We start from the raw sequence: 25416 nt of genomic DNA, 5'->3' as shown, positions 1-25416 counted from the left end.
GGTGCCCCATGGCGTCCTTTTCTTTGTCTCGTCGCTTAGAGGGGCTGCACCTCCATGTTCAGACAGGTTGATGTCGGCCATTGTTTCAGTAACGCAGCCGCACGGTCGTAAATACGGAATTCCTCTCCTCTTCCACTCGCTTCCAGGGTTTTTTTTCTTAACTTTAATTGAAGTTTTACTGTCGTTAAGCAGCAGGATTGAGAAGGGGGGCTTCTGAGGCTCAGTGTCGAAACCCCCCCACCACGTGAATGTCAGCCACTGCTCTACATACGCTCGTTACCAACAAGTTATGAAACATGTAATGCACATCACGTGACAAGGGGGCTCGAGACCCTGACACCGTCAAATCCAAGAAACGCCCCCTGAGCTGTCTGACACGTAACAGACGTGGCGTCTCTGGGGGGCACGCGACACAGCAAACTGATCTGTAACTCAAGTCTCCTGGAACGTTTCTCCGTTTTACGTTCGACGAGATCGGCCGGCGCCTGTCTGCGGCCCTTTCTGAAGTTTCAGGACATCTCAGCGAAAATTCACTCCACAAATTTCCTCAGAGAATTAACTTCAGTAAAATTGGTCTCCTGGAGGCCAACGGTGAAGACCACCGCAGTAGGTGCCTTTTTTACATGTGCTGCTGCATATCCGACTTTACTTGCAAACTACCAGAGTGAAAATTAAAAAACAGATTTAATAATCTGGTGGTCTGAAAGACCCCCACTCGGCATACACTTTCCATTCCAAGCCCGCGATTTTTCCCTTTCGATTTCTTCTGCTCCACTCTAACTCTCCGTCATATGGACTTGTGTGAAATGGCACCCGGGGTCTTCTGGGAGACCCCAACATCTTCCAAAGAAACCTGAAGCAGAAAGAAAATCAGACTGGCCTCTTGCTAGGGGTCTCCCTCCTCGTCCCCCACTGGTGCCATCAGAGTGTCAGACTGTCACCACACACGGACGCAGACCGCCTTTATCACCAGCTTGACCGCCACCCTGGATGGGGGGTTGGCACCAGTGATTATCGATGTATTGATCACTGATCTGTGCTTTTCTGTCACTTTGTGCAATGGCACTGTCATTGTTGTCACATGATTGGCTCTCTTTACTTTGTCGATGGTTTTTGAGGTTTCCTCTGATCTGACAGGTGCGTAAAGCTTTGTGGCTCACTCGGGAAAATTCAGATTCAGACTGAGAATGTGACCAACGTGTCAGAGTCGCTCTTTTATCTGCGTGCCTGTCTGTCTGTGCCTTTCATGGCCGTCAATCCATTGCATAGCGTCTGTCATATAGTGCCTTTCACAGCTACCTTTGGTCTCTACGGTGCCTTTAAGGTCTCTGTTTTATTGTTAAGAGGTTATTTATTTGTTTATGTATTATTTTTTATACGAGTGTTCATTGACTTTTTTTCTTGGTTTGCCATTCGTCCGTTTCCCAGCCTTCCAGGTGATTTGCTCCATTTTTCTGTTGTTCATCTGCATACTTACTTGGTGGACGTTCTGTTTCTCTACACCCGCAGGGATTGTCTTCTTAACTCGCTGTGTCGCTGATGTGTGCGTTGGCTTGTGTGTTAAGTGCGAACTGTGATCGATTGATCGATCGATTGATTGATGTCCCCTTTCCCCCGTCAGGAGCTGTTTGCTCGCTCTCTTTCTCTTTCTCTCTCTTTGCCTCTTCGCCACAGACTGCGCTTTTCTTCCCGGCCAGCAGGGTTCGCTGTTGATCCGCCGAGCTGCCTGACCGCAGTTGCCGAAGACGACGACGACGCTGCTGACGCTCAGGCGGGCCGCCGGGTAGAGGAGGCGCGGCTCTCCTCCTAAATCCTTTCCGTTTCGGCTTTCCTCTTCTCACATCGGCTTACCGAGAAATGTCCACCCGTGGCTTTACCAACCCGAATTCTCCCGTCGGTATCGGAGCAAACCCCGCCGTCAACGGAGGTGTCAGCCTGCACTACCAGAACGGTAAGCGAGGCCGGGGATGCGGGAGGGCCTAGTGGCGCAGCGGAGAGAGATGCCGAGTCGCGGCCGGGTGGGCTTGAGGGCAGGAGGGCGGCGAGGAGAGCCGGGCACCCCCGTCTCCTCCGAAGGCTTCTTTGCGGTTCAGCTCCTTTTCTCCTGCCACGCGCAGTTTGGGCAGCTTGTGGCGGTGCAGACGAGGAGCGCGTCCGGGTGAGAGCAAGATGCGGAGCCGGGGGAGGCCCGCGTAGAGGAGCCGCGCTTTGTTGGGGGGTCGGCGGCTTTCCGCCCCAGTGGTCTCGTCCCGAGGGTCATTTGTCATTTCCATCTGACCGCTTGGAGGTCGCTTTGGACGGAGGCCGACGCCCCAGGCGCCTTTCGCTCTCCGTGCAGAGGGTTGCTGTGGTGACGAGCCGATGGGACTTCCCAGGTGACAGTGGCGGCCACCCCGGGGACACCCGGTGGAGATGTCGTTCGTGTGACGCTGGGGACGCGTGAGCAAACAGGGCAGGCGACTTTAAGCGTTAATGGCGCTCGTGTTTGTAGGGCCTTTCACGACCGTCTGTCAGCTGTATAGCGCCTTTCGTGCCATTGCATTCGGTGGCACCTTTAGGTCCGTCTGTCTTACAGTGCGTTCGTTGTTTTATAGCGCCTTTAAGGTGTCCGCCCTGCCATTCATCCTCATCGTCAGTATACTATATAGCGCCTTTCACAAAGCCAGCAAGAGTCCGATGAGAGTAACCCAACAGTAGGGGGCGAAGGATACCAACCTCTGTGAGTGCAAGTCGAGCCGAAGGCACACGGGGTGCCAGTCACTGGGGTGTACCCCACAGGCCGGTGCCATTGGGTCTTTGGGGACCAAGTTGAAGGTTGGGGGGCCGGCCGGCTGAGACGAGTGGTGGTCTTCCCTAGGGGACGTCCACTTGTCAGTTAGCTGGGGCCATGGTGCCCCCCTGTCTGCCCGCTGGCCGGACGTCCCGATGCTGTTGTATCACTTAGCGTGATGGTGGGCATGCTGTGAACGGGCTCTGGACTCAGTGGTGAGCCCTGGCACCCGTCAGCCTGAGTGGCGTGGTTCGTGGCACCTTCCTCCGTAAACATTCGGTGAGGGAGTTGGTGAGGAGGCTGGCAGACCCCACATGTGGAGGAGGACGGTGGCCTTATGTGAGGCGTCTTGTTGCACTTTTGTGCCCTGCTCTGCCAAGCTGTCCCTAGATGGGCACTTGCTGACTTTGCTCTCAATGCCCCCTGAAAGGCTGTCTCTCGCACCGTTGCCAGCTCTTCATCTTGGGCTTGGCTGTGTAGTGCCAGGGTGTGGGCACAGTCTGGCGCTGAGCACAGGTCACGGCTTTGCTGCTTATTTGTGACCAGGGGGTGTGCGTCCGAGTTGGCCGTCCTAAGTGGCCGAGGTGACTCTGTGTCGTGTGTTAATGTGCCCACGGGTCTGCCAGCAGTTTGCCTCCTGTGCGTTGGCAGTCCCGACCTGCTCTGTCACCACTGATGCCTGCTTGTTTCTCCCCTCCAGGTCCTGCCCCGGCCTACCAGCCTTTGCCACTTGCTAACTATGGAGGGCCCCACATGGTGTACCAGGCGACCCACAAGAACCCTGCGGTTGGCGCGCACTATGGAAGCGGCTACTACCTGGACAGCATGGCTACAGCCGGCCTGCCTCTGTCTGCCTCAGGGACTTTTCAAGGGCACCCGGTGGTCTATGGCACTCATCACGGGCAGCCCAGCACACCTGTGCCTCCAGCTGCTCCCGGGTACCCCGCTGCTCCGGTGCCGTATGTGGCCTCATCTCAGGGATACCATCCAACGGCTGCCCGTCCATCCTCTCAGATGGCCGTCGGTCTGCAGCAGCCCCCCCCGGCGTGTGGTGCCACCACGGCTGCCTCCTGCACATGGACTCGCTCGGCCCCCTCAGGTAAGGGTGCTTGACTGGGCATCACTCCGACGGGTAGGTAGAAGAGGCTGGGGGGGTACGACCGCGAGGACTGACACGTGTGGGAGGGGGCCCTGTGCCAGCTGGCGTCCACGCTGCATGTGTCATATCACTTCAGGGTGTCCCGCCAAGCCCCCGCACGTCCTCGAGTGAATGAGACCCTCAGAAAGCACAGGTGAGGTGTGAAGGTGAAGTCCTCTTCCTGCTAGGTGGCCGGGCACAAAGGTGTCTGTTCCCACAATTCCCTGCCCTCCCAAGTTGGGTGCCCTTGGCCTAAAACTCCGCCCGGCCCCTCCGGTTCTCGTTGTGCCCGCTTGCTTTCATTGTCAGACTTTGATTTTATGGGTGATTTGCAGAATGTCACATGACAGGTCACCCCCTTCAGTGCTCATCCCTCCATCTTGGTGTCCACCTGATGCATTTGGAGAGGAAGCCCCCCGGTGAGCAGGACCCCCGGATGGACTGTTCACACTTCTGGTGAAGAGGGACGAGGTGGGCACCGGGCTGTGCCAGGCTGTTCCGATACTAAAGGTCTTCAAGTGTTTCCTTCCTGCTGGCGGTGCCACCGTGGTGCCAGGCTCAGCAGTGACGAGTGATGACACAAAGGTCTTCATGAAGTAAACTCCGTTAGGTTAAGTGGGGGATTTGACGAGCCTCAGATGCTGGTGACCCCTAGATGTGACACTGACGGCTGCCTGGGTGGCACATCTCCCGAGCAGTGATGTCCTTCTGAGCAGACGCCTGGTACGTTGTGATGTGCCACCTGCACGAGGCTTAAAAAACGGAACTGAAAAGAACAAAATGCAGTTTGGCAAGCGACGAAGTGTAACCCGCCTGGCCTGGCAGTGCCGACAGGGTGCCAGTCTCACCCTGGCACTTGGGGGTCTTGAACTTGGCCATTAAGAAATTGTTGCTGGACCAGCCTGTCCACTTCCCTCGTCCCTGTCTGTGATCTGGCCGCTTAGGGTGGTCTCATCTTCAGCGGGTTTACAGGTGGGTCACTAGCAGCGTGAGTGAGGGCAGCAGAGGGGATGCTCGACACGCTTAGAGTGTCCCGGTCCCTTGGCGCAGTCCATGTGAGAGAGGTGGCTTGATGGGCGCCTCCCACCAGAGAGAAGTGAAGAAACTGCCCCAGTGGTCCAACTGGGATGGTCCAAGTGGCCTTAAGAAGGTCGCTTTGTTTGCCCCCCAGTTTAAAGATGTCGCCCGTTTGAGTTACGTGGCGCCCGTGCGGTTTGAGACCCTTCGACTTGGCTGGCACACTTCTGGGAGGCCCGTGATGCTGGTGTTTCTAATGCTGTGTGTTTCCTTTTAGCCCCTCATATCTCTGCTGCTAACTCTGGAGACCAAAGACCTCAGCCCTCTGGCACGCGGGCACCTGCTGCCACATCTCCAACTCCACATGTGACGCCTGAAGGTAAGTGGCCGAGACATGGCATGTTTGCTGTCTAACTGGGTGGGCTCATGAAACTGCTCTGTACCGCTGGCGGCTGCCCGCCTCTCTGCTTAATGCAAGGAGAGAGAAGTAAAGGGAAACGGCTAAAACAGCCAGATGCCAAAAGTGTGCCCTTAGTGTCGCCAGAAGTGCAGCCTGACTGGGAGAGGGCACTGGGGGGCTGTGGTCTCTGAGGCCTCCCCACAGTAAAGCTGAGGTCCAGTGCTCATCACTTTGTGTCCCCACACTGCTTCTCGTCCCTTCAGCCTGTGGCCTTCACTGAACTCGTCCTTTCAGGACTCGCGGTCCTTGGTGGTCCGAGTGTACCCCAGGCCTGTGTCGGTGGCTCCTGCGCCATCTTCCATGTCCGAGTGTTGGTGTCTTCTCTCATCCACTTTGTTTTGTGTCCTGACGGATTGTGGGAGCTTCGTTTGCCCGTGTGCCACGAGAGTGGCTCTCCTAGTTCTGTCTTTGCTGGTGGCACAGTGACAGATGGCGTCCGGCCGCTCTGTTGTTTCTGCACTCGGCCTCACCCTCTTTATCTTTCTGCTTTCCACTCCACAGGCCTGCACTATGGATACGTCGCTAATAGTCAAACTCCCTTGTCATCGGCCTCTGATGATGAGGAAGAGGCGACGGAGGAGGAGGAGGAGGAGGAGGCAGAGGAGGATGAGGAAGCAGGTCTGCCTTCACTTTTACCTCCACCCCATCTCCCTGTGTGTCTCCCTCTTTTTTCTCATCCTTTTTGATTTTCTGTCTCGTCCTCCCAACTTTTCATTTTACAGACAAGTGGCTTTCAGTTCAGGGTGGCAGGTGCCCGTGATGATCCTGGCACTGCCCAACTCTTGCTTTTCAGGCTGAGCCCATCCATCAGGTGGAGCCGAGCAGCTGCTCTGTGCCTTGAAGCGGCAGAAGCACAAAGCTGCTCAGGTGGGGCGGGTGGGCCGTGGAGCTGTGAGGGACAAAGTGTGGCATCGTGGGTGGCGTCCAGGCTAGCGTGGCTCGCAGAGCTCAGCTGGGCAGCAGTTACCTTGGGTATGCCCTTCGCTTCTGCTTTTCAGAGGTCCCTGGCACTCGGGGTGCAGTAGGTGACACGTGAGGGTGTGCCGAGTGTCACTTGTAGAGTAGACGGGTGCTGTGGAGGGCGACAAAGGCAATCGCCTGTGGCTCTAGAGTGACAGTTCCTGGTTGTGAGGGTGGGAGAGCATCCCAGCAGCGTTGGGGACAGGGCATGAAGCAGGCCAGTCCAACTGGCGCATTTGAGATGTGAGTGAAAGACGTGTGGGAACACTGGGAGAACAGGAAGAAGGCTGGTGGAGATGTCACTTGAATTAAATGAAAGACGTGGCCTTTTACTGGTGACCTTTGTGTCCCCTTGTGGTGTCGCATGTCATCGTGGCTCTTTTTCATTTGCTGTTCTGCCGTCTACGTCGGTCTCGCCTCGCGCTGTGCCACATGACCAGCGATTTGTGTTGAAAGTGCGCAGCGGTGCTTCACTAATGACTGATGTTTGAGGGTCTCTCGCAGTGACGGGCAGCCACCTGATGGGCATCGCTAGTGGTCTGTCCCACCGGCTGTCACGAGAGCCTCCAGGAAGGCCAAAGGGCGCCATCTTTACCAGGTAAGCGGCACGTTTAGCTGGTGACCCACCCGGGTGGCAGTGCGAGCGAGGACTGGCACAGCTTTTCTTTATCCCTTTCTGTCTCTCAGCTGCCATGGGCCGCTGCTCCGTGATGGAAGTGCGTTAACCACAAGAACAAGACCTGGCGTGCGTATCAGATGACACTCCGAGGGTCTTAATGTGAGCTTCCTGTCTGCTGAGGCCGTCATCTGAGCCTCTCTTGGTTGGCGTCACTGCAGTACATCTGAGTGTGGCCGAGAAGTCCCATGAGGCCTTTAGCATGGAGCACGCTCAGTGAAGCTTTGACTCCTTGCCACTTTCTCATAAACCCTTCATGTGTCCGTCGAGTGGTGGGAGATGAAAGCCCCCCGTGTGACTCCCACCCACAGCTCTTTGCACCCGAGGTGCCGCTTTGTGTGTGAGACTGGAGTGTCCTCAGACGTCCACTAAGGAGTGACCCTTCCCACTCACCGAGGTGGCCGGCCCCCCAAGGGACAGGGAGGTTGGCAGGGGTCCCCCAGGCGGTGATCGTCTGTTTCACCGATGACCACAGAGGCAGCCCAGCCAGGTGGTGTCTTTAGTTGGCAGACGCACACGTGAGTGAGTGTGAAGGCCTCGTCTCCAAGTGATACTCTGGGCAGGTGAGTGTCACACTGGTGGTCTCTCCGTTCCCCACACCACCACTAGAGAGAGAGAGAGAGCTGGTTACAGAAGCTTGTGAAATGTTGTAATGGTGTGTCCCAGAGGTGAGGTGGTGGCACTCGGTGTTGTCTTCACTTTCTCTTCTGCCACTGCGTCCCACTTCTTAATTAGCCTGATGATCTGGTGGGCCTCTCTTGATGTGATGTTAACTTGCCCGCCGTGTGAACATCAGAACACTCTGGACGAGGACAGGCCATTCAGGCCAACAGAGCTCGCCAGTCCTGTCCACTTAGTTCTTTGAAAATGACATCAAGTCGAGTCCTCCTGTCCACCACACTGCTTGGTCGCTGATGTTTGTGTGAAAGTCCCCTTTAAGAAGTGTCCAGCTGTGTCCCCGTGTTCTTGATGAACTCCTTTTGACCCACTGGACTGATTGATGCCCTTCATCATTTTAAACACTTCAGTCAGGTATCCTCTTCACCTCCTCCTTGACTCTTCTCTTACTATTTCTGTAAGATTCTCTTGTGGTCGTCTTTCTCCTTATCTGCCATATTCCTCTCCAGCTGTCTCGTACCTTCTCTAATCTCCTTCTTAATGGTTGCCCTCCTGTTCTCATACGCTCTACGGTTCACTTTTCACGTATTCGTCTTCTACGCCTTAGTCGTCTGGTTTTTCTTTTTAACTCTTTATTAACCCACTGTGGACTTTTTTTTAAATGTCCCATTAATTCCACATGTAGGCCCGTATCTGTCCTGCGTGACATTTCTAAACCTGTCCCTCTGCTCCTCGACTGTCTCCACACTAACCAGCTCCTCCCAGTCCATCCTCCTTAGACTTTGTCTTACCAAAGTTCAACTTAACAATTTTAGTCTTTACATCCACACTCTTACAAAACACTGAGAGCTGTGAGATATTCTGGTCATGTGACCCTAGTGGTCCAATCACCTCGACAGCCTCAGTTCTGTCCTGATTATTATAAAACACTCAATCCAGACAGGCGTCACCCCGTGTTGGCTACTTCACATGCTGTGTTCAGAAATGGTCGCCAATTACTTCTTAAAAACTCCTCCATCTCCAAGGTTATCCCAGTTAATATTCAGATAGTTAAAGCCCCCCATGACTGTAATATCCCCCTGTAAACTTACTAAAGAGCTGTGTGTTGAAAGTACTGTCTGAATTGGGTGGTCTCTAACACACTCCTACAATCAGACCTCTTTCCCTAATGCTTTCCAGGTGAAGCCAGATGTCCTCACTAAGATGGGGCTCATCATTCAGCTGAAGAGGACTTCCATTTAAATTCTTTGTGACATTAACAGCAGCCCCACCTCCTTTTCTGTCCTGCCTATCCTTCCTATTTATGTGTCCCTCTGTTACCCTCATCGCCATCTTTGTTATTTAGCCAGGTTTCCGTTGTTGCTATAATATCGTAATTATGCCCCTCTACATAGGACTCCAACTCACTTACCTTATTTTAGATCCTTCTAGCGTATCTGCAGTGTGTTACTCCTTCTACATTTAAATTTACATTTCTACCCCGTTGTTTGTTCCTCCAGGTTCAGATCTAAACCTGGTCTGTCCTAAACTCCCTGCCCCCCCAATCCTCGACCAGTCTACTCGTAGGCCCCTCCAATACATTGGTGCCCCTCCAGTTTAGATGTAACCCGTCATGGCATGGCAGAGCAGGTCCCATCTGTTCCAAAAGGAGTCCCAATGCCCCATAAACCCATACCCTTCTACCCTGCACCAAGATCTGAGCCACGCATTACGCCTTCTAATCTCCTCAGTCTTACCTGGACTGGCACGTGGCACAGGCAGAACTTCAGAAAGGACTACCTTGTCAGTTCTGCTCCTCAGCTTGGCACCTAACTCTTTGAATTTGGAACGCAGAACTGACAGACCACCCTTATGTATGTCATTTGTTCCAACATGGACAATGACAACTGGATCCACCCGTGCTCTGGCCAAGAGCCTATCCACCCTTCCAGGGAGGTCTCCCACCTGAGGTCCCGCTTCAATCCCTCTGATTGAGTCCCCAACTGTCACTACCTCTCTCTTTCTGGTTATGTGATGGCCCTTTGGGGCTCCTCATCCCTGCCTACCACCTCAGAATTATCAGAGTGACCATCCAGCTCCGCAAGGACATAACGGTTTGACTCTTCTGATTCTGGGGTTGATGCCCCAGGACAGTGTGCACCCCTTTACCTTACGCCTTGTGACCGTGGCCCACCTATTTCTACCTTTCTGGTCTGGAATCTCCTCCTGTGCCACCTTGGGGGTGCACACTTATCTCGCTAAAGGACACCTGGGCCAGGTCAGCCATTCCTCTGTTATAACGCAGGCCAGTTCAGCGACCCTGAGCTTGAGGAGCTGGATCAGCTGACCTCTCTTTCAGAAGTGACCCTCATAGACGACTCCAGGCTCCTCCAAACTGTCATCTAAAAAGTCCAACGTCCAACAGGACTGGCACTGCACTGGCCTCATTATTCAAATGTGAGTTTGGGTTAATAAAGCTGACTTAAAATGAAATGACTTCACTTCAGTGGTGACACCAAGATCTGCTCCGGCTCTTCGACACCTTCTGTCCCCTTAATGTCCTCTACTGGTGTCCCTCTCGGCTGCCTGCTGTTTGTCCTTCTGTGATGTTAACCTTACTTTTCCTAGCTTTACGCTCCTCCTCTTATTCCTTATTTAAAGCTCTCCACTCGCACTCTTTGTGTTACTCTTCTACCGTTCAATTTAAACTACACAGATCCATCAAACTCTACTACCTGATCTGCTCCTGCAGCCCCTTGTGCCTGATGGGGGGTCTTAACGCTGACCTACGCACTGCTGAGCTCTGAACCCTCACCCTGATCGGGGGTCTTTTAAACTAAGGAGTCGCTGATACGACGACGCGGTTATTACCTTACAGACGCCAATATCGGTTACTGCTGCTTTCTACCCCGCCTCCTCCATGCCAGTTCAGGTAGAAGTGAATCTGGCCTGTGCTGCCATTCATGACCATCAGAGGGTGCCACCATCACAGCAGGTGGTCATTCAGGACCCTCCAGGTCATATTGCAGAGTTTGAGGCCCACCAGGCCACTAGGTGGCGATGTGTTGGGGAGGACGACCAGCCTGACCCCCCTCGTGAGGCAGATGTGCAGGAATCTCTGGTGGCACTAGGGGGCGTGATTGATGATGCCAGCTAAGGGTACCTGGAGGTTGTTTGGGGCACATTAGGAAAGGGCGTTGCTTCTTTTGAGTTTGGAGTTGGGAGGGCGGAGGAAACGCGTGACGGGGCTCACTGCCATTTTATTTAGGTCGTATTTTGCCGTTGCCCCCCCTCCCCTTATCCTTTACTCAGCCTTTGTTTTTAAAGCCCTTTTGTTTATTTTCTGTGCTGGTGTTTGGGGTGGTGAGACGCCCCTTAGAGGACACAATGTAAGGACGTCGCTGCCCACAGTCTCCCAAGAACAAAGTCTTTGCTCTGCCCGTCGTTCTTCAGTTCTTCTGTGTTACGAGGCCAGTCCTGCCTGTCCCTGAGGTGGACCCCCAGTGCCTCCACGTCCACCTTTGACCCCGTTAATGCGGAGCCATCGGAGAATTTGTGCAAGTGAGGTGACCTGCTGTTTTATTTATACAGAGAGGCTGGCGGGCCCGTCCCTTATCAGGACATCCCTGAGGTGACCCCTTAACTGGGATGGCAGGGTGGCACTGAAGACACAGCAGAAATGTTGATCCTCGTGGCACCGCCAGCTTTGTCCAGCCCTGTCGTGAAGCTGCTGGAGTAGGCAAGTGTGGGCACCGGATGCTCTCGCACGGGCACACGCAGAGGTGAAAGCGGAGCACCTCGAGAATGGCTGGCCTGTCTTGCCCGCTCCGGCCCTCTGCTTCTGATTCTCCACCGTGGCAGGCTGAGTTCTCGGCTGCGCTGCTCCCCCAACACACGGGGTCTTTGGCTCCTTGGTGTGTTTTTATAGGCACAATTAAACTAAATGTGTGATGATGATGATGATAACAGCACTCCCCACAAACGGCTAGAGGGCCGCTGGGGTTCAAGCCCAGTGCTGCCCACCTTGGTTTCTTTAGTCGACCTCCATATTTCAGCTTGGATGACTCAATAGGAGGAGCTGAGGAAGCCTCAGGTTTGAGGAAAACACGAGAAGCAAATCCAGCAGAGGTCTTGAGCTGACGTCACTTGGACCTGCGGGTGATCGAGCAAGGGGCTCCTCCTCCTCCTCCTCACTCGTACCCTAAAATCAAATGAAAAGGTGAGCAGAGTAAAACTGGGCAGCCCCCTCGTGTGCTTTAATCATCTCACTTGCACCAGGAAGACCCTCTCTTGTGCCCTCCATCTTGTCTCGTCAAGTTTGTGGGTTCTGTGCTGACCGAGGGTAATGATGCCATCTCTCTTTCCAGGCGCCGGGACATCGTCGAGCAACAGCAGCAACAGCAGCTCCAGCGCCTCTCCTGTGCCAACTAGTTATGGAGCCTTGGAAGGAGGAAGCTGTCCAGGTAACGGGGGTCCGCTTAGGCTTGTCTGCTGTCAGAACAGCACCTCCTACTGTTCACCTGGAAATGCTGGGCTTATGTCACAGCATGCTTGCGGCAGATGCCAGTCATCGGAGCGAATCACTTGTCGATTGTGATCAGCTGACTCGCCCCACTGGCTCAGTTAGAGAATGGAAGTGGAGAGTCCTTAAGTGGGCACCTTTCACCTCCATAAACACACTTACTGTAAGTCTGGCCAGCCTTTGCCCATCTGAGTGCCCAGCACTATCACATGCCACTCCTTGAATTGTGCTTTGGTCTGGCATCAGTAAGTGCTGTGGCACACCATGAACTACCAGGGTTAACCTTACGCTTGAGGCCCGGTATGGATGTCTGCCCAGGTGGGCTGATGGGTGGTGCCCAAAGCTCCTTTAACGCCAGGCTGTCAAAGTGGTGTGGCATTGCAGCCGAATGCTTGCCTTGTGGCCTCTTGACTGGCCAGGGCTCTGTGTGGCAGCCAGTTACCTAACCTGCTTCTTCCTTTGTAGATCCCGTGCCCTCCCAAGCCTCCAAATCTGCTAAACCCTTTGGCTACGGCTACCCTGCTCTCCAGCCAGCTTACCAGCAGTCGCCACCCTCGACCTCCCCGACGCCTCCTGTGGGTGGCCCTCCTGGCTATCAGCCGTACTCGCAGGTAGGTATGTGTGTGTGACGGCTGGGGACACGTCAAGTCCCAGGAGTGTCTGTCGTCCCACCTCCATCTCACCTCCTCTTCTTGCAGCCATATCCGAGTGTGAGCCACTTGTCAGCAGCTTTGGGGGGGCTCAGCCTGCCCCACGAACAGCTGGAGGGTCTGAGGCCCGTCAATCTTCTTCAGGACCGGAATATCCTGCCCGGCGGCCCAGTTCAAGCGCCCGTACCCAACCTGAGCAGTGACCTGAAGAGGATAAACTGCAGTCCCGAGTAAGCCAAGTGACCGGTGGGCCCCCCGGGGCGGTGGGTGACGGTGGGCCTGATTTGCTCTTTTGTTTTGCAGCTCCTTCAGATGCACGCTGAGTAACATTCCTCAGACCCAAGCCTTGCTGAACAAAGCGAAGCTGCCACTTGGCCTGCTGCTGCACCCCTTCAGAGACCTCACGGTGAGTGGACCCCGGCTGAGCTGTGAGGGGACGTGTCAAGTGCCCGAGTCCCGTGGGTGACACGTGTGCAAACAAAGCCAGGGTACCAGCAAAACGCGGTGGCTTTGAACAAGTCAGGTGTCTGAGGGCCCCACGTGACCCAGACGGGAGCATTCGGGATGTGGCGCTGTGTGACCGTCTCGCTCGTAGACCCTCGGCAGCGCCATATGATTCGTAGTAAGTAGCCGTATGTGACGGGTGCCATGTAATAGAGAAACCGACTGGAGTGAAAGGTGCTCTCTGATTGGCCCACGTCGTCTGATTCTTTAAAGAAGCCCCTTCTCTGCCATCTTGAAGCGGCTGAGCGCAGCGGACCACTCGTCATGCGTAACAAGCCCATCTGGACGTGTTATCCTGGCAGAGAACACCAACTTGGCCACGTGACCTTCAGAAAGGCCATTGGGGGCTTTGCAGTGTGCATGTAGTCGGTGACCAGCACAGATGGTGGGCAGGAGCCGTCAAGGGGGATGTCGGGTGACAAGTCAGTGGAGGTCATACTTGGGCAGGGTGGCATGGCAGAAAACGAAAGCCATCGAGACGCTTTGTGATGTTTCAATGCTTCGCCCGTTGTTGAGAGTCCGGATGTGTCCTCGTTGTTCAAACTGACCTCCTAGGACTTCACAGCCACGTTTTTATTGTTGGCGAGGGAAATAAGAAACGTCTCTCTGTATTTCATTTCATTTCATTTTGTTTATTCTTTTGTTTCTTGCAGTGAAGCGTCTTGCAGATCTCCGCAGATGTCAATGGCATCTTCTGGCTGCATTTAGGGGGTGGGCAGCGCTTGGCAGAATTGTGTTTTTCTTTTTGGCCAAGAGAAGACCAGAGCTCTCTGGGGGTCCCCGTGCCCATAAGGTGCTGTCTCTCTCTGTCCAGGGTGACATTTCTTACCCTTTATTGCTAACCTTGGACGTGCCACCCAAAGTAACGGAGAAGCGTTCTGAGGGTCCCTAAAGTCACTCCTGGGCACTCGCTGTGTGAATTTGTGAAAGTCCGGCGGTGTCTCCATGAAGTCGCTGTCTCGGTCCACTGGACGAATTCCTTCATCATTTGAGACACTTCAGTCGCGCCTCGTCCCTGTAGCCCTGGAAGTGGCCAAGTGGCGGGGGGGGCACAGTTGTTCAGGTGAAGGTTTACGCAAATGCTGTCAGGTTGTTCTTCACGTGGAGTAAGCAGTCGGGTAGTGTGGGGACCTTCAGGCCCTCGACTTGCTGTCATTTTGGAGGAGTGTGATTGCCAAGCTCGTGTTGTCCTCCTTGTCGCGCCTCGTGCTCGTCTTTGGCTGTCTCGGGCGTGTGATTGACATGTGCTTGGCGTGTCTGTGCCCAGGTGCTGCTTTGGGTTTGGCCGACTCGCCAGACTTGGAGGCCTCAGCATCACAGAGCCGTCTGCTGGGTGACCGTCACTGGTGAAACTTCGGGCTGAAACAACTTAAACGTCAAACGAAACTAAAAGCTGAGCAAGAAACCAAAACGAACCTGAAATCCGAGCTGCGTCAGAGCAGTGAACGTGGAATCTTGCGTGGCGTGAGCCTCCGACTGGCCGCTTTACCGAAGACCGAGCGGGTGAAGTGCCATGCCAGCCCACCTGTCGTTTTAGGAGATGGCTGGCGGCTCGAGGGGCTCCCGACGACTTTTGTTGGCACAATGCCAGGCCCGTGGAGGCGCAGCGTGTGGTTTGTGATCGTCATGGAGTCAAGTCGGCAAATCTAAAACAGAATCAAGTTACAAAAGTGAAGCAGAAAATGGAGTGAGAGGTGAAAGGGCGCCCGTCACGTGGTGCCCGTGTGCCCTGGCGGGACCTCTGTGATGGAGAAGCCTGGTGGAGGGCGGGGTAGCCACACGTCTTGAGCATTTGGTTATTTTTCTCTCCCACAGCAACTGCCTGTCATCACATCCAACACCATCGTCCGCTGCCGCACCTGCCGGACTTACATCAACCCGTTTGTGTCCTTCCTGGACCAGCGTAGATGGAAATGCAATTTGTGTTATCGAGTCAACGACGGTAAGTGACGGGAGCCGCTTGTGCCCTCTGCGGCCCTCGCCCGTGGACTGGCGTCGCGGCATGGCAGCTTTAAGCCGGCTGGGGTCTTGCTGTCTCATGCTCTCTTCTCTTCTTCCAAGTCCCTGAAGAGTTCATGTACAACCCCGTGACGAGGTCCTATGGGGAGCCACACAAGCGGCCCGAGGTTCAGAACGCGACGGTGGAGTTCATCGCCTCGTCAGACTACATGGTGAGCTGCTGGCCACCTCTTTGACATTCGTTTCTGGCACAGATGTGCTGTGACCCGAAGGCACCGCAGTGCCACGTGAAGACGGCTGGCCGTTGGGACAGGAACCTAAAATGCCATCTCTCCGTTTGTCTTACAGCTTCGTCCTCCTCAGCCTGCCGTTTACCTCTTTGTCTTGGATGTTTCCCACAATGCAGTAGAGTCTGGCTACCTGGGTGTGCTGTGCCAGTCGCTGCTTGAAAACTTAGACAAGTAAGTGTTGGCCTGCAGTGCCGCTCTTCTCTTATTTCCCCACTTGACGATAAATATTGAAAGTAGCAGAGCAGAGCCTGTCGGGTTGTCACTCTTCTTGCCAGCAGCCCCTCGCTGTCTCCTCATCAGGACCCGGTCACATGCCACATCGGCCTCTTTTGTTAACCTGTAGTAGGCCCTGCCTGTCCCCGAGAGCTGACCTACTGGTGTTATGTCAAGGCTAAGCCAGGCATGAGAATTGGCACTTAAGTTGTGGCCGTGAGGCAGTGCCACCTATGTCCCCCAGTGGGACCCTGAGTGAGACACGTGATAGACCAGGGCGCTCACTGTGCACACGTTGCATTTGTGATTTCTCAGTCCTGTCGATAGATTCGAGCGCGCTGCTTGCTTCATTAATGCCCGCTGCTTATCAAGTGTCCCTTTGTCACAGCTGCTGGCCTGTCCCTCATGGGCGGCCCCCACTAAACTACCTGTCTCTCTCTTCAAGGCTTCCAGGGGATGCGAGGACAAGGATTGGATTTGTAACCTTTGACAGCACTATTCACTTTTATAACTTGCAGGAGGGCCTGGCGCAGCCTCGGATGCTGGTCGTGTCGGACCTTGATGGTAAGTGCTGTGCCCGCTGTGCCCACTGCGCCTTTGGATCCTGGAGTGGCTCTCCATTAAACAGAGCTTTGTTGTTTTGCAGAGGTCTTCTTGCCAACTCCCGATGGTTTGCTGGTTAACCTCAAAGACAGCAAAGAGGTAATCCTGGGGGATGCCAGTCACCGCCGCCATGGGGTGCCCAGGGGATGAAGCACCAGGTTTGGTTGAAGAGAGCAGTGTCTCCCCTCACTGTTGGGGGTCCACCACCTTTTGTTTTTTTTTACGTCTTCTCGCCTGCTTAGTTTTACAAACTTCCCACAGTGCCAGCCTGCTTGGCATCACGTTAGTCTCGGTGCTCTGTTGACATGCCGAGGCCCAGATGGGAAACGTGAGCTTCCCAGTGGGAGTTTTCAAAGTGGCAGCGCCCAGCGGGACGACAGTGCCGCCAGAATTAGCCGTGACATCACGTTGACCTTTCAGTAATAGAAGTGCGTTTTTGAACGGTGGTTCATTTTGAGAGGTTGTTGTGTGCCACAAAGTAGCAGATCACCTTGTGACGTGTCCCCCAAGTGTCCCAGTGGATTTTTGTAAGAATTGTGACAAAGCAGAGGAGGCCATTTGGTTCTTTTGGCGTTCATTTTCTCTTGAGTGTGTCGAGCCGCCATTTTAGAATTTTGGTGGCTGGCGTCCATGATTAGCGTCGCGGTCTCGCTTATAAACCCCCGTGTGAGATGATGGGTTTGGACTGAACTCCAGTGTGGGTTTAGTGCTTTGTGGCCTGGCAGAAACTTGTGGCTTTGCACCTCCCTTAGCCTTCCTGATTGGCTACGGTCACCGTGAAGCCCCCTAGGGTTTGCTGGCAGTCCACAGTTGCTCTCTCATTTTGGGTTAAAGGGCAGGTGGCGGGCATCCAGCCGAGCCGCTCCGAACACTCGTGTCTGGAAATCGGAGACGTCCCAAGTGGTGACTCGAACGTGTCTAAAGCAGCAGGGCTGATGGCGGGGACTGCTGACTGGGCCCACTTTAAAGCCCATGTGGCCTCACTTGGCCAGTTCGCAGCCAGGCTTGCCATGTGAGGGTGGTGACCAGCATGGGTGGCAGGGCTTTGGTACACTTGACCTCGTGTGATATTCCTGCCTTCTCCTTGCAGCTCGTGAAGGATCTTCTAAGCGCTCTCCCAAAGATGTTCGTTCACACGAGAGAGACGCACAGCGCTCTGGGACCCGCACTCCAGGCTGCTTTCAAGCTGATGTCTGCCCCCGGCGGCCGAATCTCCGTCTTCCAGACTCAGCTGCCGTCTCTGGGTGCTGGCCTTCTTCAGTCGAGGGAAGATCCCAACCAAAGATCGAGCACCAAGGTACGCTGCCTCCTCCGCGCAGATGGCTCGGCCAATTCATGACTGGAACACCACTGGTGTCACCTCCGTACCAGTTGGTCCCGACTTGCCGGTGCTCCTGCTGACCCAGCAGTTCAACTCTGGGCCTCCAGGGGCTTCCTGCTCATTGGGCGGCCATCTTCTGTCCTCGAGCAGCCCATGAAATGTGTTTGTCTGGGGGTCACTCTGTCGGTCGGGTCTCCATTCAGTATGTGCTTCATCTTCTTTTCTCTTTCAGGATGTTGAGCATCTCGGACCAGCCACAGATTTCTACAAGAAGCTGGCTCTGGATTGTTCCGGTCAGCAGATCGCCGTCGACCTCTTCCTGTTGAGCTCCCAGTACTCTGACTTGGCCTCCATAGGTGAGCTGACGGAGGTCAGGGTTGTATTGTAATGTTGGCAGGACTGACGGCCCGATGGGCTAACAAATCCAGCGGTTGTAATTCCTTTGGATGCCATGCCGCTGGCATTGTGTGCCCGCAGACCAGAGGCTTGAGGCCTTGCAGTTGGCTTGTGTAGCTACATGTGTGCTGCTTTTAATACGTTGCTGCCAGGGGTTGTCAGTGTCTCCCTCCCTTGTACGCCACACAGCGTGCCACTTTTATGTCTGTTTTTAAAGAGGCTTTCACGGCGCTGTGCCAGCAGCACCATCCTGTGGTGTTTACAGGTTTGTAATTTCAGGCCACAGCCTGGCAGATGAAGTCGTCATGAACTGAGCAAGAAGCAGTCCGAAGATGTTTAAAGGCGATGCTGGGTTTAGTTTGAAATTAGTAAGCCTCGGCTTCTCCTTCCAGGGGATGTAAAGGCACTGCAGCGTCCAGTGGTGGAAGAAGTGAAACTGATTTGCCGTACATTTCTAGTCCATACCTGGAGCCTCCTCTTCCTCTTCCTCTTCCTCTTCCGCCTCACCTTGTGCTGCTCATGATACTCGAGAGTGAAACGGCCTTGAAACGAGTCCGCCTCTGCCCCAAACCAAGGCGAGAGGCACAGACAGAAGTAAAAAGGCCGGCGACGGCCACTCGGTTACACAGATACCCACAATGCATCACGTGTGCGCGCCACTCTCGGAGTGCTTGGAAAGGTCCAGGGCTGATCTCCTGATCTCGCGCCGTGGCAGCTCCTCTCCTTAAAGGCTTGGGAAGTCACTTGAAAGGGGGGTCCCAGCAGACCCTGTGGCCCCTCACCGCCCGCTTGCTCACTTGTGCTCTTTCCCTGCAGCGTGTGTGTCCAGATACTCCGCCGGCTGCATCTTCTACTACCCGTCGTTCCATCACATCCACAACGTTGTGCAGAAGGAGAAATTTGAAAGAGACCTGTGCCGCTACTTCACTCGCAAGATCGGCTTTGAAGCGGTCATGAGGATCAGGTGCACCAAAGGTACGGGCACGGCGCAGGGCAGGGCCTTGGCTCCCCGGGTGCTTTCTCACATGCCCCTGTTTCCGTTACTTTCCCATCAGGCCTTTCCATCCACACTTTCCATGGCAATTTCTTTGTAAGGTCCACCGATTTACTGTCTCTTGCCAATGTGAATCCCGACTCTGGCTTTGCCGTCCAGATGTCTATCGATGAAAGTCTCGCCGACACGTCACTTGTTTGCTTTCAAGCTGCTCTTCTTTACACGTCCAGCAAAGGTGAGTGACGATGTAAGGAAATGCTGAGGTGACTTGTGGGCACTTGGAGTCGAGCACCGTCTCGTTTCCCATGAGGCCCTGGGTGCTCGGATTCCGTCAGCATCACCCGCACACACACAGCTTCTATTCATCTCTGCTTCTTCTTTTTCAGGGAAACGAAGGATTCGTGTCCACACCCTGTGTCTGCCCGTTGTCAGCTCCTTAAACGAGGTGTTTGCTGGAGCCGACGTCCAGGCCGTCACGTGTCTGCTGGCTAACATGGGTACGTCGAGTCTGTCGAGCTTAATGCCAGCCGCTTGCTGGACACGTGTCAGGTGGGCCACCCTTTGGGCGAGTCCACCGATTCAAGTGCCAGGGCTTGAAAAGTGAGAGGTCGTCGATGTGATGGGCAGAAGTCCGGCCGCGTTGTGTGTGTATGTGCGTGTGGGCAGTAAAGGGCACCTACTGTATGTGACACCTTTTAAAGTGCCGTCTCTTTCACTTTTCAGCCATTGACCGAGCAGTCTCTTCCAGTCTGTCGGATGCCCGCGATGCACTGGTCAATGCTGTGGTGGACTCGCTGGCCGCGTATCGCTCTGGCACTTCGGGCCTGCAGCAGTCTGGCCTCGTGGCCCCCTACGCTCTTCGGCTCTTTCCTCTTTTCGTCCTCGCTCTTCTTAAACAGGTAAGTCAAGTCTGCCTCTCCTCTCCTCTCCATTTCATACGTGATGGTAGTTCTGGATGTGTAGACGTACTTTAAACTGTAGGCGGCCGGCTGGGGGCTCGAGTCGCAGGGCAGAGACTTGTGACGGCCTCCGAGGGGTCATCCCAGCAGGGAGAGCTGACATTACCAAGAGAGAGGGCACTGGACTGGAACAAGAGCAGAAGGCCTTGGTGCCCTGCTGGGTCTGTCAGTGTCCGGGGGGACGCGGTGCCAGTTCCTCTCCATCTTTGTCAGCGAGCCCCCCCAACCGACTCTTCATTCTCCAGTGGCCACCTCTGTGTCGGCCCAGCAGGGCTGTCTGTGCACAGCGCCCTCTAGCAGCGCCCCTGCCTCACTGCAGCTTCTCCCTCCATTAGCCGCCGATTTGAGTCGGTCTCGTTGTGGGAGGAATGGCCATCTTGTCCCCGATGTGTGTGTCTCTTGTCGTAGTCCAAGGTGAACTGAACTCGGCCTCATTTCAGTGTCCGCCCTCCCAGATTTGAATTCTGAGCTCCTTAGGTTTAACGGGCCCCTCGTCTCCTCTCTGGTTTTATGCGGAGCTCTAATTCACATCCGAGATGTTTTTAAATAGCCGATAATCTGAAATGGAGAAGAGCAGTTGTGACTGCGGACTCAGAAAGCTGCTAATGCTCCGGTTATGGGGGCAGAATCCACTTGAGTGGGCAGGCGGGTGGGTGGCCAGACCCTCCCATTCTGTCCAAATGCCTGTGAGAATGGCAGGCTCGGACGTTTTGAGCTGTGTTTCTGACGAGTGCCATTGCCTTTGTCTGTTTAGGTCCCTGTGCGACACGAGGCGTTGGATTGGTTAGAAATGCCACACGTGGCAAACCCTCTGTTAGTTCCCACCCACATTAAAGCTATGCCAGGCTGGTCGTAGAAGCGCATCGTGAGCATTGGCGCAGATAGAAAGCTGGCAGGTGTCCAGTCTCAAGGCAGTGCCAACATTGTCGGGGGACACGTGAGGACACACAAACCCCAAGAATGTTTGGGCGCCTGATTAGCTCACCAAAGTCTTTATTGTACTCCTTCATGGCGGGACGGGACGTGACACAACTTACCAAGTTAAGGAGCCGGACAGACGAGAGCAGACCTTTCAGTCCATTGATCACATCTGGTAAGCCCACAGCTCAGTTGTCCCCGCACGTCACCCTGGTCCTCTCCTAAATGTGCCAAAGCTGCAACTCCAAGACTTGGCTGTCCTCGTGATACGCTGATCTCTGTTTAGTTCAAGAGTTCTGCTCGAGCCACTTTATCAAGACTTGAGAGTCTGAAAGATCAGCCCTGATTGGGTCTGCTCAGACTCGATGGCTCTCCTCCAGCTCAGCAGATGGGGGTCCCAGGACCCTCTGTATTCCCATTATGACTCGTTGGGCTTGTCGCTTCCATTCTTTAAGACTCATGGTGTCTGCTTGGCATCCCTTCTTCTCGTCATGTTTCAGAAGAACATCTCTGGGACCTCCAAACTCTGAGTGGGCGCACTTTTCATTTTGCACGTCACCGGCGTCTCGCTCATTTCTGTCTCTTGTGGTCCCTTCAATGTCCCTGGCACTTTCCTCCACACATTTTGCGATTTGTCCCCTGGTCTTTGCCTGTCCTCTCTCGTCTTCTCTCTGTTAATGGCCCCCATTTCCCTTGTGCCCCCCTTCTCACTTGTCACCCTCACCGCTAAACTAGCCCGAGCTTCTCTGTGGACAGCTCCAAACCAGACGTCTCTTTGTTCTTCTCCTGTTTGAACTTTGTGGAGTTCACAATCAGAGTCTGGCTAGAGAAGTGGCAGCAGGTGGCCGTGTGGCTCTTAATGACGTATTTCACTCTTTCTTGGGTAGCGATGAGTCTGCTGGGGTTCATTGTCTTAGGTCACTTGACCCCACATGCAATCTTGAGTTTGTGTTCTCCTGTCTGGTCAAGGCCGACTTCAGCTTAAGTGGGTCAGGTGACGGCAGCCATGTGCCTGAAGGTCCCTGTGTCGGCCATAAATCTGAACTCTTACCAGTTGAGCTGCCTTCATGTTGGATCGGCCGGTTAAAATGGCTGACCTGCCTGACGCGGCTCCCTCACTGTCGTAACTTCTGTCGGGTGTTTGTATGGACGTCATAAATAAGTGACATCTGCTGTCCTCCAGGCTTACTTTATTTATGTCACATTAATCCTGAACACTGGAGTGAGTCGGCAGGCGTGGGTGTCACATCATCGGAGCACGCGTGTTTGCTGGTGGCCACGCTGCGTGCCCGCTCTCTCCCGACTAACCAGACGCTTTGGTTTATTTTGGATTCACTGTATGCGCCGATGCACGTACGTGTCAACGTCTTCGGCCCGTTTGTGTCTCATTGTTGGCACGAGGTGTTTGATGCCAGGAGGACTTTGGCAGTTTTAGACTGGCGAGGCCCTCCTCGCCCCCGCTCCCTTTTCCTTTGCCCTCTCCCAGGACCCCCATCTGTTGCTCGAGTGTCATGCAAGTCGACCGGCAGACGTCTCGGCCAGCCTGAAGCCCCCACGATGAGATAAATAACAACAGATGCCAAGTGCCCCCCCTTGACTTTGTGCTCTCTGATTGGTTCACAGAAGGCTCTGAGGACGGGGACCAGCACTCGCCTGGACGAGCGGGTGTTCGCAATGTGCCAGTTCAAGAGCGAGCCCCTCGCACAGCTCATGCGCATCGTTCATCCCAACTTGTACAGAGTTGACCGTCTGACGGACGAGGTGAGTGCTTTGCCATCTCTCGGAATGTCGGGGCAGCAGGAGCCAGTCGGTCGGTAGGTAGGTAGGTAGCTCACGCCTGCCACCTTGTGTGTAACAGGGAGCCCTGCACATCAAGGACTGCGTGGTGCCCCAGCCTCCGATCTTGCAGCTTTCAGCCGAGAAGCTCGCCAGGGACGGCGCCTTCCTCATGGACTGCGGCTCAGTAAGTAGATCCGCTTTGCTTGGCCTGTTCTCTACTGGTTATACTGGTCTTAAGACTGATGTCTGACAAGACGTTGCCCCGTGGCTGCCTTCCTGCACTGATGTCACAGTCATGTGTGCCACTCCCACGGTCTCGTGATGGCTGCGGTGCCAGCTGCGGTTCTTGTCAGACACACTTTGAAAGTGAATTGGTGGCAACCGCCGTCCTAGGCGCTCTAAAGTGCTGAGGTGACAGGCCTGTCCATGTCTGGAGTGTCTTTCACTGCCGGCTGGCATTACAGGTGCCACAGCAGTTTGCTTTCTGTCCCTTCAGATGGACGAGGATGGCGCTAAGCTGACGTTTTGCTTCTTTGCACAGGTTTTATATCTGTGGTTGGGCAAATGTTGCGACGCTGCGTTTCTGTGTGATGTGCTGGGCTTTCCTGACTGTAACTCGGTCCCGGCAGACATGGTAAGTTGAGCTGACAAGTCTGAGGTGGCACTGTAGTGCAGTGCAGCCAGGTCACCTGCAACTGAGCTGCTGGCATCTCTTAACAGGTGCGGCTTCCTGAGCGCGACACGGTGTCCTCGGAAAGAACGCGAGGGTTTGTCACCTGGCTTCAGGAGAGCCGACCGTTCACTCCGGTCCTTCATGTCATCAAGTGGGTGCTCAGTCTGTCTCTCTGTGTGTGTGTGTGTGTGTGTGTGTGTGATGCCTGGCGGGCGGGCCGCCCTCTTGGTCCTCATGTGTCTGTTCCTCTCCCTCCAGGGACGATGCTTCTTCTAAGAGCAACTTCTTCCAGCATTTAGTTGAAGATCAGACAGAAGCGGCGTCGTCGTACTACGAGTTCCTGCTCCACATCCAGCGGCAGATCTGCAAGTAGGCTGAAGCGCTAGTGGCATAGAGGGGCATCCCGTGGGGCGCTGCACCTTAGGGACACTAGGCTCCGACCTCGAGCCTGTCCGTCAGCCGGGATCTGGCATTTGGCACCTAGTGGTAGGACACTGGCGGGCACCACACAAGAGGCCTGTGCCTTCCGGAGGTTTGTGAGCTAACTGCGGCTCTGTCTCTGTGCCCAGCTGTGAGAGGCGGGCAGGCGGGCGGCCGGCCGGCCAGCCAGACAGACAGGTTGGATCTCTTTGTAATTCTATTGCACATCTTTTATGTGAAATTATTTATGAGCAGCTTATTAAAAAAAGAAATATTTTGCTTCAGGACGTGTCTGATCTGTGACATTTGCTTGTCTCGACCAACACTCGCACTTTGATGCCACGCCGAGTTTGGTTGGCAGGGTTTATGTAAATGAGACCAGCAAAAAGGGACTAGAAATGGTGCGAGGCTGCCACCCAGTGGGCGACATGCACGTGGCGTTTCAATGGTGGTGGGACTTGAGGGAAGTCGTTTGAGGTGACAAAGGAGGACGAGACGAGCACAAGAGGTGTGCCACGTCACTCGGCCTGAGGGATCTGAAGACCCGGCGGTGGCCTAAGCAGCCCGAGCATGAAAGCCTCGACTGAGAAGGGTGTGACGGAGGGCTTCCCGCTGCTGCCCGTCACCACTGAGCAGTCCTTGGCCTGTTCTGAACCCACTGGAGGGGCACTTCAGAGTCTTTGGGCATCGGAGCTGCAATTGCACTTCAGTGTTTTGTATAGCGCCCTCCCTCGAGTGCAGGCGCCGACTCCACTAACTAGTTCACTGGTGAAATACAATTAAAGACGTGACAAGGGACATTGGGGACATGAGCTTGAACACAGCACGGGATCCGAACAATCCCTGGGGTCGGTCAATCAATCAATCAATCAACATTTATTTATATAGCACATATTCATACAAAAAAAATGTAGCTCAAAGTGCTTTACAAAATGAATAGAAAAATAGAAGACACAATAAAAAATAAACATAAGTCAACATTAATTAACATAGAATAAGAGTAAGGTGGTCCGATGGCCAGGGTGGACAGAAAAAACTAAAAAAAAACTCCAAAGGCTGGAGAAAAAAATAAAATCTGTAGGGGTTCCAGACCACGAGACCACCTGACCAGTCCCCTCTGGGCAATCTACCTAACATAACAATGGTGAGACAAAGTCCAGCAGGGGTCAGTCCTGTTAGGCCTCACCCCCCTACCCCGTATGTCTGTGCTGGGCCATCTTTGGACGCCAAGTATGGACAGGAGAGCAGCGGCACAGTGATGGCCAGCAGACGTGCAGCCAATGGGCAGCTCCGATGGCGAGGCCCGAGACCAAAGGGGCATCGCTGAGATAAAAGCTCGAGCCCGCTTTGCCCATCGCTGTTAGGCCAGCAGTTGAGATCTTCACGTACGCTCGGGTTTGTAAGGAGTGAGGAGTTCAGGCAGCTAATGAAGGTAGGAGGGTTTGGGGCCGGCATAAGGACCCGAGGACAGGCGGTATGTGGTTGCACTTTGTAGTTCTTATACTCGGCACTGCCATTAGTGAGGGTCTTGCCTCTAAACTTCACCTGGGATATGCCGGCCTCCTCAGACAGAGACGTCTAAATGCTTACAGCAGAT

General features: G+C 54.4%; 1 protein-coding gene across 2 annotated transcripts; it reads left to right on the top strand.

The window, feature by feature from the left end:
• Window positions 1-1703: 1703 nt before the first annotated feature.
• On the top strand, window positions 1704-24104 carry sec24b (SEC24 homolog B, COPII coat complex component). 2 transcript variants are annotated; one of them, XM_039758102.1, is made up of 24 exons: window positions 1704-1951; window positions 3471-3869; window positions 5203-5304; window positions 5887-6003; window positions 11986-12081; window positions 12606-12751; window positions 12839-13020; window positions 13094-13196; window positions 15110-15236; window positions 15356-15465; window positions 15602-15714; window positions 16202-16320; window positions 16403-16458; window positions 17450-17656; window positions 17913-18036; window positions 18893-19051; window positions 19132-19305; window positions 19457-19567; window positions 19794-19969; window positions 22571-22708; window positions 22806-22910; window positions 23268-23360; window positions 23447-23550; window positions 23658-24104. In XM_039758102.1, exons 1-24 carry the CDS (start codon window positions 1858-1860, stop codon window positions 23770-23772), a joined length of 3270 nt encoding a protein of 1089 aa, XP_039614036.1. In that variant the 5' UTR covers window positions 1704-1857; the 3' UTR covers window positions 23773-24104. The 2 variants fall into 2 exon arrangements, with proteins under 2 accessions (XP_039614036.1, XP_039614038.1); XM_039758104.1 differs by lacking the exon at window positions 5887-6003 and having other exon boundaries at window positions 1705-1951.
• Window positions 24105-25416: the final 1312 nt, after the last annotated feature.

This window comes from Polypterus senegalus, chromosome 7 (assembly GCF_016835505.1).
Source record: "Polypterus senegalus isolate Bchr_013 chromosome 7, ASM1683550v1, whole genome shotgun sequence".
Lineage (NCBI taxonomy): Eukaryota > Metazoa > Chordata > Cladistia > Polypteriformes > Polypteridae > Polypterus > Polypterus senegalus.
Note: the sequence above shows the minus strand (reverse complement) of the source record. Positions and strands in the feature narration are given on the sequence as shown.

What these genes read in the sequence shown, in the direction of transcription:
- sec24b (XM_039758102.1), top strand. Translation starts at nt 1,858, where the DNA reads ATGTCCACCCGTGGCTTTACCAACCCGAATTCTCCCGTCGGTATCGGA. An exon ending in CTGCTTGAAAACTTAGACAA is followed by an intron (nt 15,715 to 16,201) that starts GTAAGTGTTGGC and finishes TCTCTCTTCAAG; the next exon opens with GCTTCCAGGGGATGCGAGGA. An exon ending in CCGGTCCTTCATGTCATCAA is followed by an intron (nt 23,551 to 23,657) that starts GTGGGTGCTCAG and finishes CTCTCCCTCCAG; the next exon opens with GGACGATGCTTCTTCTAAGA.